Here is a 15,380-nt window from a genome sequence, read left to right as displayed (position 1 = left end):
GTTCCCCTCCTCTGGGAACGAAAGGTTACTTTAGTAACCTCGAATGTTTCTTATAGTACAACTGGATACATACTCCAAACCAGCATTAGGAAAAAAGAAATAATCGATTCTTGAATATGACTTATGAGAAGGGGAGTAAAATGTAAATTCAGTTCAGTACTGAAATTCAGTTCAGTAACCTAATTCTTTAAATAAGGAAGATAAATTTTTAGATTGCTTAGAGGGAAGGTAAGTCTTAGGGGGCAGTCTGTCCAGTAAAGGGTTCAGCACACATTTAAGATCGCCTCCTATAATCACTTTACCTGAAGCAATATCTAACAAGTCTGAAAAAGCCTTTGTGAGAAGCTCAGGGGTAAAGTTTGGTGAGGAATATATGTTTTAAATGTTATCACTTCTCCGAACAACAATCCAACAATTATTGACAATTATATAACAACCTTTCTTATCTTTAACAGTATTTAAAATCTTAAAATGTACATTTCTGTTCACAAGTATACCTACCCCCCTACTATTCGTTGTAAATGAAGAAAAATAAATATGACCTATCCACTTGAGTCTAAGACTGGAGTGTTCCTTGTCATTTAAATGAGACTCTTGCAACAGGGCCAAATCAACATTCTTATTACTCAAATTACCTTTCGGATTTTCAGTTTTCCATGCAAACCCCTTACATTCCATGTAGAAACTCTTAACTTGTTAGTAACCATTTATCCACTTTTTAAAATGTAATAGGTAAAATGAGAATAGATGTAACCTAAAGCTTTTCATCTGTATAATCCGCTGCAATGAAGTTTTACACACAATAAAGCTAAAGAAACCAAAAAAAACATGTAGACCTTAAAAAACGAAGCATTTCTGGGCAATAGAACATACATTCAAATTCAAAAACCAAACATAACAAGATCAGAAAATAACTATGACAAATATAACCTATATAAAAAAAACTCCAAAAACAAAAGGAGGCATTTTCCTTTCTCCATAAAGTTAACCTCCACTCCACAGCTGCCCTGTCCTGACCTATTCATGCATCTCTAAGGACCGAGCTGTCCCGGGAGAAGCTTGCTAATATACAGAATTGGACTCAAGGCCTTCTGGGCGTTCAAAGCATTTGCAGACCTGGACAGATTTGTCCAGCCCATCACCTCCTTGTGCTGCAAAAGGGATTCATTCTCCCTATGAGCTATCAACCAAGGCTGAACCTGGACGGGGGCGTCCCGCGAGTCACTTTTAACACACAAGGCAGGGATAGTTTGTCCCAATTGGAACGTAGCCAAGGCAGAACCTGGACGAGGGCATCCCACGTGACACTTTTAACACACAAGTTAGGGCTAATCTGTCCCAATCGGAACGTAGCCAAGGCAGAACCTAGACGCAGCAGGCATACAGCGTTGAACTAAGAAGACAGGGCTCATTTTTGTCCCCACTGAATCTACTTTTACCACACAGATAATAAATAAAAGGAATAATGAAGACACTGAACACCATTTGACCGTTAAGTTGTACAATATTTATTCAGGACGATTCAGAGTCTTCTGTTTGTTCGAGCGGGCGAGCGCCCTGGCTTTTCCCCCTGGCAGGGCGCCATGGCAGCGTCCTCCTGCTGGTTCCCTCCTGGAAAAGAGACACATAAAGGGCAGTTAGCCAATGCCACACGTTCTGCTGTCCACGCCAAAGAGAATCTGATTTTTACCAGGGGAGTAACGGAAGTCTCTGTCCTCTTGCGCCCTTTCCGCGAAGGGCTTTCAGTACCCGCTGCCTCCCCATCCTCCTCCTCCTCCTCCACCAGGGCCCTTTCAAAGAGTCTGCGGCCCTCGCGTGCTTGGAGAGGTCCGAGGTGAAGTGCGTAGAACTTATCTGAGGTTGAAGTGTCATGGCACATGAATTGCGCCACCTTGCGGCGATCCTCTGAAGAGTGTGCATTCTTTGCCTGCGTCGAAGAGAGACATAAGCTTGATTAGGATCGAAGCCGCCGCTGGTAGTTACAGGGGCGTCACAATGCCTACTCACATGGGTCGCGATCGCAGACCGTACGTCAGTAAAGGTGGGTTTGCCTGGAAGGCCCATACTGAGCCAAGCAGACTGAAAGTACTTGTTCAGGGTCCGACAAGGACTGGCTCTGGAAGTGAAAAAGAAATAGGTAGCCTGGCTCCCTCCGGGGAGACCAGCCCGCAGCGCCAAAAACCTGCGGAACCAGCTGTATTCCTCCCTGTTTAGGGACAGCTGAGCCGCCCCAAAGGCTCTGTTTGTTTTGGGAGTGGTAATCTGCCATCAGAGAACAAGCAGTGAGTGAGTGAGAGAGCATGCTACTGGTGACCCCCACCTTACTTGCGCCATACTCACGTTAATGACATAAGCAGACTCGTCGGGGCTTCTGGAGGCCTCTTCAACCTCCTGGATTGTGAGATTCTGGAAGACTCCACAGCGGTGCCCAGAGATGGAGGTTAGGTAGCCAGTCAGAAAGCCATAGAAGCGCCACTGTTGCCTAGTGCTTGGGTTGGATTCGAGGCTATCTGGTGAAGGACATTAGACAGATTAGACCACCGACGGTTCTATTTCCTCTCTGGGTGACCTGTTCTCCGGGGCACCAGCAGCTCAACCAAGAGCTGCTGGTGGCCCGGCAAGGAAATGTTTGTTTCTTCAGGGGCACCAGCAGTTCTTGTTTCACCCAGCCACGTCTGTCTGCCCCCCTTCCCCCCGAATGAGTCCCATTCGCGGGGGAGAGGGGCAGACAGATGTGGCTGGATGAACCAAGAACTGCTGGTGACCCTGAAGAAGAAACAAACATTTCCTTGCCGGGCCACCAGCAGCTCTTGGTTCATCCAGCCACGTCTGTCTGCCCCCCTTCCCCCCGAATGAGTCCCATTCGCGGGGGAGAGGGGCAGACAGACGTGGCTGGATGAACCAAGAACTGCTGGTGACCCTGAAGAAGAAACAAACATTTCCTTTCCTTGCCACCAGCAGCCCTTGGTTCATCCAGCCACGTCTGTCTGCCCCCCTTCCCCCCGCATGAGTCCCATTCGCGGGGGAGTGGGGCAGACAGACGTGGCTGGATGAACCAAGGGCTGTTGGTGCCCCGGAAGAACGAACAGGGGGAATCGCTGGAACGGCGGAAGGGCTTGCTTACCTAGCAGGGCGGGAATTTTCCTCCCAGCGGTCCGGTGACAGCGCACCAGGCTGGCCTTGGGGATCAGTCGGCTTTCCTTCGCCTGCTTGGTCCTTACCTCGTGTACGACGACACGCCGGCGTATGCCGCGAATGAGGGCTCTGACCTCCCTTCGAATCAGAACCAGAGCCGTGCTGGAGAGCTGACAGGCGGCCGGCGGCGTCTCCGAGAGGTAGTCCAGGAACTGAGCCACGTTCTTCAGATAGTGCTGCCTGGTGGGCTCGGCCATCCGCGTCTGACCTAGCAGGGCGGCCCACGCTCGGATTCGGGCTGGTTGGTTGAGGAAAAGGAAGTTCCCTGGCTCCGCGGTGCCCCTGGCCATGTAACCAAGGAAGGCTTTGATTCTCCCCAGCTTCGAAGTGACGTTGTTCCGCAGGCGCGCGGTGGGCTCGCTGCCCAGTTGGTACCCTTCGAACTCCCCCAAGAGAAGGTCTGTGGAACGAGCACAACCAAGAGTCAACTTCCCCGAAGGCACACACCCAGCAGAGCGACAGTGACGTGCCTGAAATATACTCAACTCAGCGCAGGGACGTGGTCCGGGAACGAGTAGGCAGTGGGTTTCAAAGCCTCCGGAGGCTCGGGGGGCGTCGGACCTCCGGCCGCCCCTCGCCCGGGAGCCGGTGGTGCAGGAGGCGACCTGGTTCTCCTCGCCCTCTTCCTCCTCCTTCTCCCCCCTTCTCCCTTCCTCAGCTCCCTGTAGAGGCGTGTGATCTGGAGCAGGGTGGACCGCATCTTGGTAACCTGTTTCCCCAGGTCCGTGAGCTGAGCCTGTATGCGCTCGGTGGCGCGTCTGCTGCCGCGGTCGGAGCCAGCTGTAGACGTTGAAGCATAGGATACATTCAGCCCTGACCGTGCTGGAGCCAATGCAGAGGGGGAAAGGGGCCCACACGCCACATGCGGCGGTTGATAAGCGGGCGGAGGCGGCGTCCACTTCTGCGTCATGACGTTGGTGGACCCGTGTTTCTTAAAGGGGAAGGACATCCCCCCGCACCAGGGGGTGTAAGCCGATGCCCTACGGGGATCCTACGGTTCAAGCCTATTTTTGTTTCGACTCTCAAGTAGGGGGGAGAGGGGTGTCCACCTCACTCCCTTCCCCCCTTTTCAAAGGAACCAGAGGGGGGGTGTCCCGTTAAACAATGCACCCCACCGCCCCTTCATCGTTGCCCCGGTCAGCAGTTCAACATCTCTCTCTCTTGTTACGACTCGAGTTGGGGAAGGGGTGTCCCACCTCACTCCCTATCCCCCCTTCATTTTGCTGTTCTGGCCAGCGGGAGCTTTTCCACAGCCTTTCTCATTCACTTTTTCCACCCCAAAATGGGGATTGTTTGAGCCCCATCGAACATGCGCCGTTTTTTTGGGGGGGACAGCTCCACACGCGCCAGCCGCGGGAGCTTTTGTGACCTGCTACAACCAACATGGGATACGCACCAACCATCGAAAGGGGGGTCCAGACAGCCCGTAACCCCGGCACCACTGACCCTGGCACGTTTCACCTCGCCGGAGTCCACTAGCTTCCCCTCCCAACCAACCACCCTCACTCCCCCCGGGAGCAGGGTAGGCGGGGTGGGGGTCAGCCGGGAGCCAGCAAGGATAAACCCAGGGGGTGGGCGGCGTTGCGGGCGGACGGACGGGATGCAGACGCACACACTCGGGCGGGGGTAGAATCGAAGCCTACACCAGCTCGTTCCCTACGCTGCCCCTGGAGCCTCGATTCACCACGCCGGGTGACTCGACCGAACCCACCAAACATCCCCAAGCCCTCGCAGGGCGTGGGGCGGGGGCACGGGCCGAGTATTGGCACGGAGTCCAGGGCGGGCTGAGCAGCAGACAAGCTCTGGGTCATTTAGCCAGACGGGCCATCTAGGTCCTTTACCCACAGATCGGGGCGGGAAGGGGGGGCACTGTGTACGGAGGGACACCCCCACGCCTCCCTGATAGAGCGCCCAGGACGGGGAGGATCTGCCACACCCATAGAGGCCGACCCCATTGGTGCTTTGGGGGGCCTGGGTGGGGGCCTAGCCCCTGGGGTGCCACACTAGCTCCTATCGATCAGTCACCGTGGGGTCTGGCGACTGGACTGTCAGAGACTAAGTCCATCAATCTTCGCCTTCCCCGAAACCCTGATGGCAGGTCAGAGATTGTGGGTGTCGGGCAAAAACCTCCAGGCGCGGGACGTCCCGACAAGTAGGCCGGGAAGGGTGGTCTCCCGTCGGGCATGGCTTGGTGGGCTCGGGCCTGGGTCTAACCAACGCCCCGGTGAGCGCCAGGCATAACGTTTTCCTGTTGGACCTTGGGCGCTAGATGTGTAAAGATGTGCCGCTGGTGAACCATTGATGGAGCCGCTGGTGAACCATTGATGGGGCCTCTGGCATCCAGCGGTGGGGGCCCCCGTGCCCGGCGCGCAATGCCCGAGGTACACACACCCTTTCGGGGATGGCACTCCCAGCCCAGCTCCCCCCCCTGGCCCGGAGACTCTGGCATCCAGCGGTGGGGGCCCCCATGCCCGGCGCGCAATGCCCGAGGTACACACACCCTTTCGGGGATGGCACTCCCAGCCCAGCTCCCTCCCCCCTGGCCCGGAGACTCTGGCATCCAGCGGTGGGGGCCCCCCGTGCCCGGCGCGCAATGCCCGAGGTACACACACTCTCTGGGGGCAAGCGCTGGTTCCAAAAGACCCTCCAGATTTGCACCTAATCACCAGCAGTGCCCGGGCACCCCACTATTAAGCCCGGGAACACTAACTCCACCAAACCGCATGGAGAAAGACAGACGTACTGCTGGTGACCCAACTGGCCAAGACGTACCGCTGGTGGCCCAATCGGTCTTTGGATTTGTGAATGGGGCACCACCGGCCTTGGGCTCGTGTATGGGGCACCAGCCGCACGTCGTTCTAGCCTCCGTAACCGATGGAATCTCATGTTTGCTGCGGGGGTACGAGCGCTGGGAGGCGGGTTGACAGCTCAGCCATGAACCCCTTGCTCCCCGGGGCGCGCTCGCGCTGGCCTGCGGGGGTATGAGCGCTGGGAGGCGGGTTGGCAGCTCAGCCATGGACCCCTGACTCCCATGGTGTTCAGCCCACTGGCCTTGCCCGGGTTCGATCGCTTGTTTTGGGGCAACGGGCCCCTTCTTTAGACCCCCCCTGGTTCGTTCAACCGCTAAATCAGAAATTGCACTAAGTCCTCTTTTTCTGTCTGTTGTCGTAAACCCGACGGCAGGTCAGCGAATATCAGGGTGGCGCTACCACCTCCAGGCGCGGGTCATGCCGGGGAGAGTGGTCTCTATCCGGGCATGGCTTGGTGGGCTCTCCCCTGGTCTAACCAACGCCCCCGGTGAGCGCATCCATAGCGTTTTCCAGCGGTCGTTCCAAAGACCACCCCTGCTAGAGACCCACCATCCCCCAATTGAGTGTTTGCGTTTCCCAGCGGTCATTCCAAAGACCCCCCCCCCCCCCCCCCCCCGCTAGAGTGCCACCATCCCCCAAATGAGTGTTAGTTGTTTCAAACAGCAAAAAAATTAAATGAATTTTTTTTTTACTTTCTCAGGGAAGGAATTCCAGTCCAAACAAACCATCCGTTGCGTTCAGAAAAGGAAAAAAAAGTCCAAAAAACTGTCCAAAACTTACGAACACAACTCACCCAAGAAGCAAACTACTTATCCACATTGTCCACACCGTTCAGCACGAAGTATGAAAAATAAGTAATAAATAAGTCAACAAGGCAAAGTTAAATAGCACCGCTATTCATGATTCCGGGACGTTGCCAGTTGCAGCCGGTTTTACTCGCTGATCATTTTCGGACATAAATTCTGAAACAGCAGCCGGTGTACTGAAAACCTTGGTGGTATTCCCGATAGTTACTCGCAACATAGCTGGATATAACATTGCATAGCGGGCTCCGATTTCTTGCAAGCGATGTTTAACCGAATCAAATTCTCTGCGCTTACGAAGCACCGCGGCAAAGAAATCTTCATAAAAGGATACCTTGCTGTTGTCGAACACCAGGTTTCCATCCATGGACAACTTTCTGCTTGCGTCAAGAATCCTCTGTTTATCTCCGAAGTTATGCATGCGCACCACCATCGGCCTGGGTCTCTCTTTGGCACCTGGTCTCGGTGCTAAAGTACGGTGAGCCCTTTCAATCTTAACATGTCCTGCTTTAGTCTGCAAATGAAGAAACTCCTGGATCCATTTTTTTAAGAAATAACACCGCGTTAGACCCCTCTGCCACTTCAGGTAAGCCGAGAATGCGAATGCTTTTGCGCCTAAGTCATCTATGTGGTCAGTAAGTGACGCGACTTGACTTTCCAGCGTGAGTACACGGGCCTGCATGCCTTCTGTAAACTTCGCCGCAGCAATTCTTCGTTCGGCCTCATCCAGTCGAGTCTTGCAATTCTCCAATTGTCGAGAATGAATTTGTACGAGCTCAGCTAGAGGATCAAGTTTTGCGTCTATCGTTTTTGAAATCGATTCCATCATTTGTTGAAACGCCTTTGGCATGGAAGGGCTTAACTCAAACTAACCGCTAGTTTCGGCCTCACAGGGTACTGGTGACGAGGTCGGGGAAGAGTCTTTCTTCTTGGGTTTCTTTGCAGTGCGGGGCATTTTCAAAAAAGATTGTGGCCAAAAAGATTCCAGAGAGATAATACTATAATCAAACGTCAAAAACCATAAGGTTGCGTCAGATTACAATTAGTAATACGCTGATTGGTGCAGGAGCACGTGAAAAACGCAGTTACACTCTATCCGCCATCTTGCCCTCCCAAAAACAGTATTTGTCTAATGCAGGGCTTGAAATGTACTTTTTTACTTGGTAGCACCGTAAATGTAGGAGCACCAGAATAAATGCAGGTGCGCCAGAATAAATGTAGGAGCGCCAGAATAAATGCAGGAGCGCCAGAATAAATGCAGGAGTGGCAGAATAAATGTAGGAGATCCAGATTAAATGCAGGAGCGCCAGAATAAATGCAGGAGCGCCAGAATAAATGCAGGAGCGCCAGAATAAATGCAGGAGCTCCAGAATAAATGCAGGAGTGCCAGAATAAATGCAGGAGCTCCAGAATAAATGCAGGAGTGCCAGAATAAATGTAGGAGCTCCAGAATAAATGTAGGAGCGGCAGAAAAAATGTAGGAGCGGCAGAATAAATGTAGGAACAGCCGAATAAATGTAGGAACACTAGAATAAATGTAGGAGCGCCAGAATAAATGTAGGAACAGCCGAATAAATGTAGGAACACTAGAATAAATGTAGGAGCGCCAGAATAAATGTAGGAGTGGCAGAATAAATGCAGGAGCACCAGAATAAATGCAGGAGCGCCAGAATAAATGTAGGAACAGCCGAATAAATGTAGGAACACTAGAATAAATGTAGGAGCGGCAGAATAAATGTAGGAACAGCAGAATAAATGTAGGAACACCAGAATAAATGCAGGAGCGCCAGAATAAATGTAGGAGCTCCAGAATAAATGCAGGAGCTGCAGAATAAATGTAGGAGCAGCAGAATAAATGTAGGAGCTCCAGAATAAATGCAGAAGCACCAGAATAAATGCAGGAGCTCCAAAATAAATGCAGGAGCGGCAGAATAAATGCAGAAGCACCAGAATAAATGCAGGAGCGCCAGAATAAATGCAGGAGCGGCAGAATAAATGTAGGAGCGGCAGAATAAATGTAGGAGCTCCAGAATAAATGTAGCAGCTCCAGAATAAATACAGGAGCGCCAAAATAAATGTAGGAGAACCAGAATAAATGCAGGAGCACCAGAATAAATGCAGGAGCGCCAGAATAAATGCAGGAGCGCCAGAATAAATGCAGGAGCACCAGAATAAATGTAGGGGAACCAGAATAAATGTAGGAGCGCCAGAATAAATGCAGGAGCGCCAGAATAAATGTAGGAGCGCCAGAATAAATGTAGGAGCTCCAGAATAAATGTAGGAGCTCCAGAATAAATGTAGGAGAACCAGAATAAATGTAGGAGAACCAGAATTAATGCAGGAGCACCAGAATAAATGTAGGAGAACCAGAATAAATGAAGGAGCACCATAATAAATGCAGGAGCACCAGAATAAATGCAGGAGCGCCAGAATAAATGTAGAAGCGCCAGAATAAATGCAGGAGCGCCAGAATAAATGCAGGAGAACCAGAATAAATGCAGGAGCGGCAGAATAAATGTAGGAGCTCCAGAATAAATGTAGGAGAACCAGAATTAATGCAGGAGCACCAGAATAAATGTAGGAGAACCAGAATAAATGTAGGAGCACCATAATAAATGCAGGAGCACCAGAATAAATGCAGGAGCGCCAGAATAAATGTAGAAGCGCCAGAATAAATGCAGGAGCGCCAGAATAAATGCAGGAGAACCAGAATAAATGCAGGAGCGGCAGAATAAATGTAGGAGCTCCAGAATAATTGTAGGAGCGCCAGAATAAATGCAGGAGCGGCAGAATAAATGTAGGAGCTCCAGAATAATTGTAGGAGCGCCAGAATAAATGCAGGAGCGGCAGAATAAATGTAGGAGAACCAGAATAAATGTAGGAGCTCCAGAATAAATGTAGGAGCTCCAGAATAAATGCAGGAGCGCCAGAATAAATGCAAGAGAACCAGAATAAATGCTGGAGCACCAGAATAAATGTAGGAGAACCAGAATAAATGCAGGAGCGCCAGAATAAATGCAGGAGCGCCAGAATAAATGCAGGAGCGCCAGAATAAATGTAGGAGCGGCAGAATAAATGCAGGAGCGCCAGAATAAATGTAGGAGCGGCAGAATAAATGCAGGAGCACCAGAATAAATGCAGGAGCGCCAGAATAAATGCAGAAGCACCAGAATAAATGCAGGAGCGCCAGAATAAATGTAGGAGCTCCAGAATAAATGTAGGAGCTCCAGAATAAATGTAGGAGAACCAGAATAAATGCAGGAGCGTCAGAATAAATGTAGGAGAACCAGAATAAATGTAGGAGAACCAGAATAAATGCAGGAGCGTCAGAATAAATGTAGGAGAACCAGAATAAATGCAGGAGCGCCAGAATAAATGTAGGAGCGCCAGAATAAATGCAGGAGAACCAGAATAAATGCAGGAGCTCCAGAATAAATGCAGGAGCGTCAGAATAAATGTAGGAGAACCAGAATAAATGCAGGAGTGCCAGAATAAATGTAGGAGCTCCAGAATAAATGCAGGAGCGGCAGAATAAATGTAGGAGCTCCAGAATAAATGTAGGAGCTCCAGAATAAATGCAGGAGCGGCAGAATAAATGTAGGAGCTCCAGAATAAATGTAGGAGCTCCAGAATAAATGCAGGAGCGGCAGAATAAATGTAGGAGCTCCAGAATAAATGTAGGAGCGGCAGAATAAATGTAGGAGAACCAGAATAAATGTAGGAGCTCCAGAATAAATGCAGGAGCGGCAGAATAAATGCAGAAGCGCCAGAATAAATGCAGGAGAACCAGAATAAATGCAGGAGAGCCAGAATAAATGTAGGAGCTCCAGAATAAATGCAGGAGAACCAGAATAAATGTAGGAGCGCCAGAATAAATGCAGGAGCGCCAGAATAAATGTAGGAGCTCCAGAATAAATGCAGGAGCACCAGAATAAATGCAGGAGCGGCAGAATAAATGCAGGAGAACCAGAATTAATGCAGGAGCTCCAGAATAAATGTAGGAACAGCCGAATAAATGTAGGAACACTAGAATAAATGTAGGAGCGCCAGAATAAATGTAGGAGCGGCAGAATAAATGTAGGAACAGCAGAATAAATGTAGGAACACCAGAATAAATGCAGGAGCGCCAGAATAAATGTAGGAGCTCCAGAATAAATGCAGGAGCTGCAGAATAAATGTAGGAGCAGCAGAATAAATGTAGGAGCTCCAGAATAAATGCAGGAGCACCAGAATAAATGCAGGAGCTCCAAAATAAATGCAGGAGCGGCAGAATAAATGCAGAAGCACCAGAATAAATGCAGGAGCGCCAGAATAAATGCAGGAGCGGCAGAATAAATGCAGGAGCGGCAGAATAAATGTAGGAGCTCCAGAATAATTGTAGGAGCGCCAGAATAAATGCAGGAGCGGCAGAATAAATGTAGGAGCTCCAGAATAATTGTAGGAGCGCCAGAATAAATGCAGGAGCGGCAGAATAAATGTAGGAGAACCAGAATAAATGTAGGAGCTCCAGAATAAATGTAGGAGCTCCAGAATAAATGCAGGAGCGCCAAAATAAATAAAGGAGCGCCAGAATAAATGCAGGAGCGCCAGAATAAATGCAAGAGAACCAGAATAAATGCAGGAGCACCAGAATAAATGTAGAACCAGAATAAATGCAGGAGCGCCAGAATAAATGCAGGAGCGCCAGAATAAATGCAGGAGCGCCAGAATAAATGCAGGAGCGCCAGAATAAATGTAGGAGCGGCAGAATAAATGCAGGAGCGCCAGAATAAATGCAGGAGCGCCAGAATAAATGCAGGAGCACCAGAATAAATGCAGGAGCGCCAGAATAAATGTAGGAGCTCCAGAATAAATGTAGGAGCTCCAGAATAAATGTAGGAGCGCCAGAATAAATGTAGAAGCTCCAGAATAAATGTAGGAGCGCCAGAATAAATGCAGGAGCGCCAGAATAAATGCAGGAGCACCAGAATAAATGCAGGAGCGCCAGAATAAATGTAGGAGCTCCAGAATAAATGTAGGAGCTCCAGAATAAATGTAGGAGCTCCAGAATAAATGCAGGAGCGCCAAAATAAATGTAGGAGAACCAGAATAAATGCAGGAGCGTCAGAATAAATGTAGGAGAACCAGAATAAATGTAGGAGCTCCAGAATAAATGCAGGAGCGTCAGAATAAATGTAGGAGAACCAGAATAAATGCAGGAGCGCCAGAATAAATGTAGGAGCGCCAGAATAAATGCAGGAGAACCAGAATAAATGCAGGAGCTCCAGAATAAATGCAGGAGCGTCAGAATAAATGTAGGAGAACCAGAATAAATGCAGGAGCGCCAGAATAAATGTAGGAGCTCCAGAATAAATGCAGGAGCGCCAGAATAAATGTAGGAGCTCCAGAATAAATGTAGGAGCGGCAGAATAAATGTAGGAGCTCCAGAATAAATGTAGGAGCTCCAGAATAAATGCAGGAGCGCCAGAATAAATGCAGAAGCGCCAGAATAAATGCAGGAGAACCAGAATAAATGCAGGAGCACCAGAATAAATGTAGGAGAACCAGAATAAATGTAGGAGCGCCAGAATAAATGCAGGAGAGCCAGAATAAATGTAGGAGCTCCAGAATAAATGCAGGAGAACCAGAATAAATGCAGGAGCGGCAGAATAAATGTAGGAGCGGCAGAATAAATGCAGGAGCACCAGAATAAATGCAGGAGCACCAGAATAAATGCAGAAGCGCCAGAATAACTGTAGGAGCTCCAGAATAAATGTAGGAGAACCAGAATTAATGTAGGAGCACCAGAATAAATGCAGAAGCGCCAGAATAAATGTAGGAGCTCCAGAATAAATGTAGGAGAACCAGAATTAATGTAGGAGAACCAGAATTAATGTAGGAGCGCCAGAATAAATGCAGGAGCGCCAGAATAAATGCAGGAGCGCCAGAATAAATGCAAGAGAACCAGAATAAATGCAGGAGCACCAGAATAAATGTAGGGGAACCAGAATAAATGTAGGAGCGCCAGAATAAATGCAGGAGCGCCAGAATAAATGCAGAAGCGCCAGAATAAATGTAGGAGCTCCAGAATAAATGTAGGAGCTCCAGAATAAATGTAGGAGAACCAGAATAAATGTAGGAGAACCAGAATTATTGCAGGAGCTCCAGAATAAATGTAGGAGAACCAGAATAAATGTAGGAGAACCAGAATTAATGCAGGAGCACCAGAATAAATGTAGGAGAACCAGAATAAATGTAGGAGCACCATAATAAATGCAGGAGCACCAGAATAAATGCAGGAGCGCCAGAATAAATGTAGAAGCGCCAGAATAAATGCAGGAGCGCCAGAATAAATGTAGAAGCGCCAGAATAAATGCAGGAGCGCCAGAATAAATGTAGGAGCGCCAGAATAAATGCAGGAGCGGCAGAATAAATGTAGGAGAACCAGAATAAATGTAGGAGCTCCAGAATAAATGTAGGAGCTCCAGAATAAATGCAGGAGCGCCAAAATAAATAAAGGAGCGCCAGAATAAATGCAGGAGCGCCAGAATAAATGCAGGAGCGCCAGAATAAATGCAAGAGAGCCAGAATAAATGCAGGAGCACCAGAATAAATGTAGGAGAACCAGAATAAATGCAGGAGCGCCAGAATAAATGCAGGAGCGCCAGAATAAATGTAGGAGCGGCAGAATAAATGCAGGAGCACCAGAATAAATGCAGGAGCGCCAGAATAAATGCAGGAGCACCAGAATAAATGCAGGAGCACCAGAATAAATGTAGGAGCTCCAGAATAAATGTAGGAGCTCCAGAATAAATGCAGGAGCGCCAAAATAAATGTAGGAGAACCAGAATAAATGCAGGAGCGTCAGAATAAATGTAGGAGAACCAGAATAAATGTAGGAGCTCCAGAATAAATGCAGGAGCGTCAGAATAAATGTAGGAGAACCAGAATAAATGCAGGAGCGCCAGAATAAATGTAGGAGCGCCAGAATAAATGCAGGAGAACCAGAATAAATGCAGGAGCTCCAGAATAAATGCAGGAGCGTCAGAATAAATGTAGGAGAACCAGAATAAATGCAGGAGTGCCAGAATAAATGTAGGAGCTCCAGAATAAATGTAGGAGCGGCAGAATAAATGTAGGAGCTCCAGAATAAATGTAGGAGCGGCAGAATAAATGTAGGAACTCCAGAGTAAATGTAGGAGCACCAGAATAAATGTAGGAGCTCCAGAATAAATGTAGGAGCGGCAGAATAAATGTAGGAGCTCCAGAATAAATGTAGGAGCTCCAGAATAAATGTAGGAGCTCCAGAATAAATGCAGGAGCGGCAGAATAAATGTAGGAGCTCCAGAATAAATGTAGGAGCACCAGAATAAATGTAGGAGCGGCAGAATAAATGTAGGAACACCAGAATAAATGCAGGAGCGCCAGAATAAATGCAGGAGCACCAGAATAAATGCAGGAGCGCCAGAATAAATGTAGGAGAACCAGAATTAATGCAGGAGCACCAGAATAAATGCAGGAGAACCAGAATAAATGTAGGAGCTCCAGAATAAATGCAGGAGCGGCAGAATAAATGTAGGAGCTCCAGAATAAATGTAGGAGCACCAGAATAAATGTAGGAGCGGCAGAATAAATGTAGGAACACCAGAATAAATGCAGGAGCGCCAGAATAAATGCAGGAGCACCAGAATAAATGCAGGAGCGCCAGAATAAATGTAGGAGAACCAGAATTAATGCAGGAGCACCAGAATAAATGTAGGAACACCAGAATAAATGCAGGAGCGCCAGAATAAATGTAGGAGCTCCAGAATAAATGTAGGAGCTCCAGAATAAATGCAGGAGCGGCAGAATAAATGTAGGAGCTCCAGAATAAATGTAGGAGCACCAGAATAAATGTAGGAGCGGCAGAATAAATGTAGGAGCTCCAGAATAAATGTAGGAGCTCCAGAATAAATGCAGGAGCGGCAGAATAAATGTAGGAGCTCCAGAATAAATGTAGGAGCACCAGAATAAATGTAGGAGCGGCAGAATAAATGTAGGAACACCAGAATAAATGCAGGAGCGCCAGAATAAATGCAGGAGCACCAGAATAAATGCAGGAGCGCCAGAATAAATGTAGGAGAACCAGAATTAATGCAGGAGCACCAGAATAAATGCAGGAGAACCAGAATAAATGTAGGAGCTCCAGAATAAATGCAGGAGCGGCAGAATAAATGTAGGAGCTCCAGAATAAATGTAGGAGCACCAGAATAAATGTAGGAGCGGCAGAATAAATGTAGGAACACCAGAATAAATGCAGGAGCGCCAGAATAAATGCAGGAGCACCAGAATAAATGCAGGAGCGCCAGAATAAATGTAGGAGAACCAGAATTAATGCAGGAGCACCAGAATAAATGTAGGAACACCAGAATAAATGCAGGAGCACCAGAATAAATGCAGGAGCGCCAGAATAAATGTAGGAGCTCCAGAATAAATGTAGGAGCTCCAGAATAAATGTAGGAGCTCCAGAATAAATACAGGAGCGCCAAAATAAATGTAGGAGAACCAGAATAAATGCAGGAGCACCAGAATAAATGTAGGAGAACCAGAATAA

At 48.5% G+C, this 15,380-nt stretch overlaps 4 protein-coding genes across 5 annotated transcripts in view; 1 reads left to right on the top strand and 3 right to left on the bottom strand.

The window, feature by feature from the left end:
• The window catches only part of LOC137491238 (uncharacterized), a 1,025,816-nt gene that overhangs the window by 789,450 nt on the left and 220,986 nt on the right, over positions 1-15,380 (bottom strand). The gene's annotated exons all lie outside the window — the stretch shown is intronic.
• LOC101886704 (uncharacterized) overlaps positions 1-15,380 on the bottom strand; it is an 847,011-nt gene that overhangs the window by 610,645 nt on the left and 220,986 nt on the right. The gene's annotated exons all lie outside the window — the stretch shown is intronic.
• The window catches only part of LOC137491179 (NACHT, LRR and PYD domains-containing protein 12-like), a 46,377-nt gene that overhangs the window by 22,128 nt on the left and 8,869 nt on the right, over positions 1-15,380 (top strand). The window lies entirely within an intron of this gene.
• On the bottom strand, positions 1,513-6,081 carry LOC141381523 (uncharacterized). The gene is made up of 6 exons (XM_073946741.1): positions 5,939-6,081; positions 3,125-3,975; positions 2,341-2,510; positions 2,008-2,262; positions 1,691-1,927; positions 1,513-1,611 (listed from the first exon to the last, which is right to left on the bottom strand). Exons 1-6 carry the CDS (start codon positions 6,079-6,081, stop codon positions 1,513-1,515), a joined length of 1,755 nt encoding a protein of 584 aa, XP_073802842.1.

Source organism: Danio rerio, chromosome 4, assembly GCF_049306965.1.
Source record: "Danio rerio strain Tuebingen ecotype United States chromosome 4, GRCz12tu, whole genome shotgun sequence".
Taxonomy (NCBI): domain Eukaryota; kingdom Metazoa; phylum Chordata; class Actinopteri; order Cypriniformes; family Danionidae; genus Danio; species Danio rerio.
This window is presented reverse-complemented; position numbering and strand designations above follow the sequence as displayed.

Coding starts and splice junctions, on each gene's coding strand:
- LOC141381523 (XM_073946741.1), bottom strand. CDS start 6,081: ATGAGATTCCATCGGTTACGGAGGCTAGAACGACGTGCGGCTGGTGCC. Junction 2,511..3,124: donor GAAAATTCCCGCCCTGCTAG/GTAAGCAAGCCC, acceptor GTCCTTCACCAG/ATAGCCTCGAATCCAACCCA. Junction 1,612..1,690: donor AGACTTCCGTTACTCCCCTG/GTAAAAATCAGA, acceptor TCTCTTTTCCAG/GAGGGAACCAGCAGGAGGAC.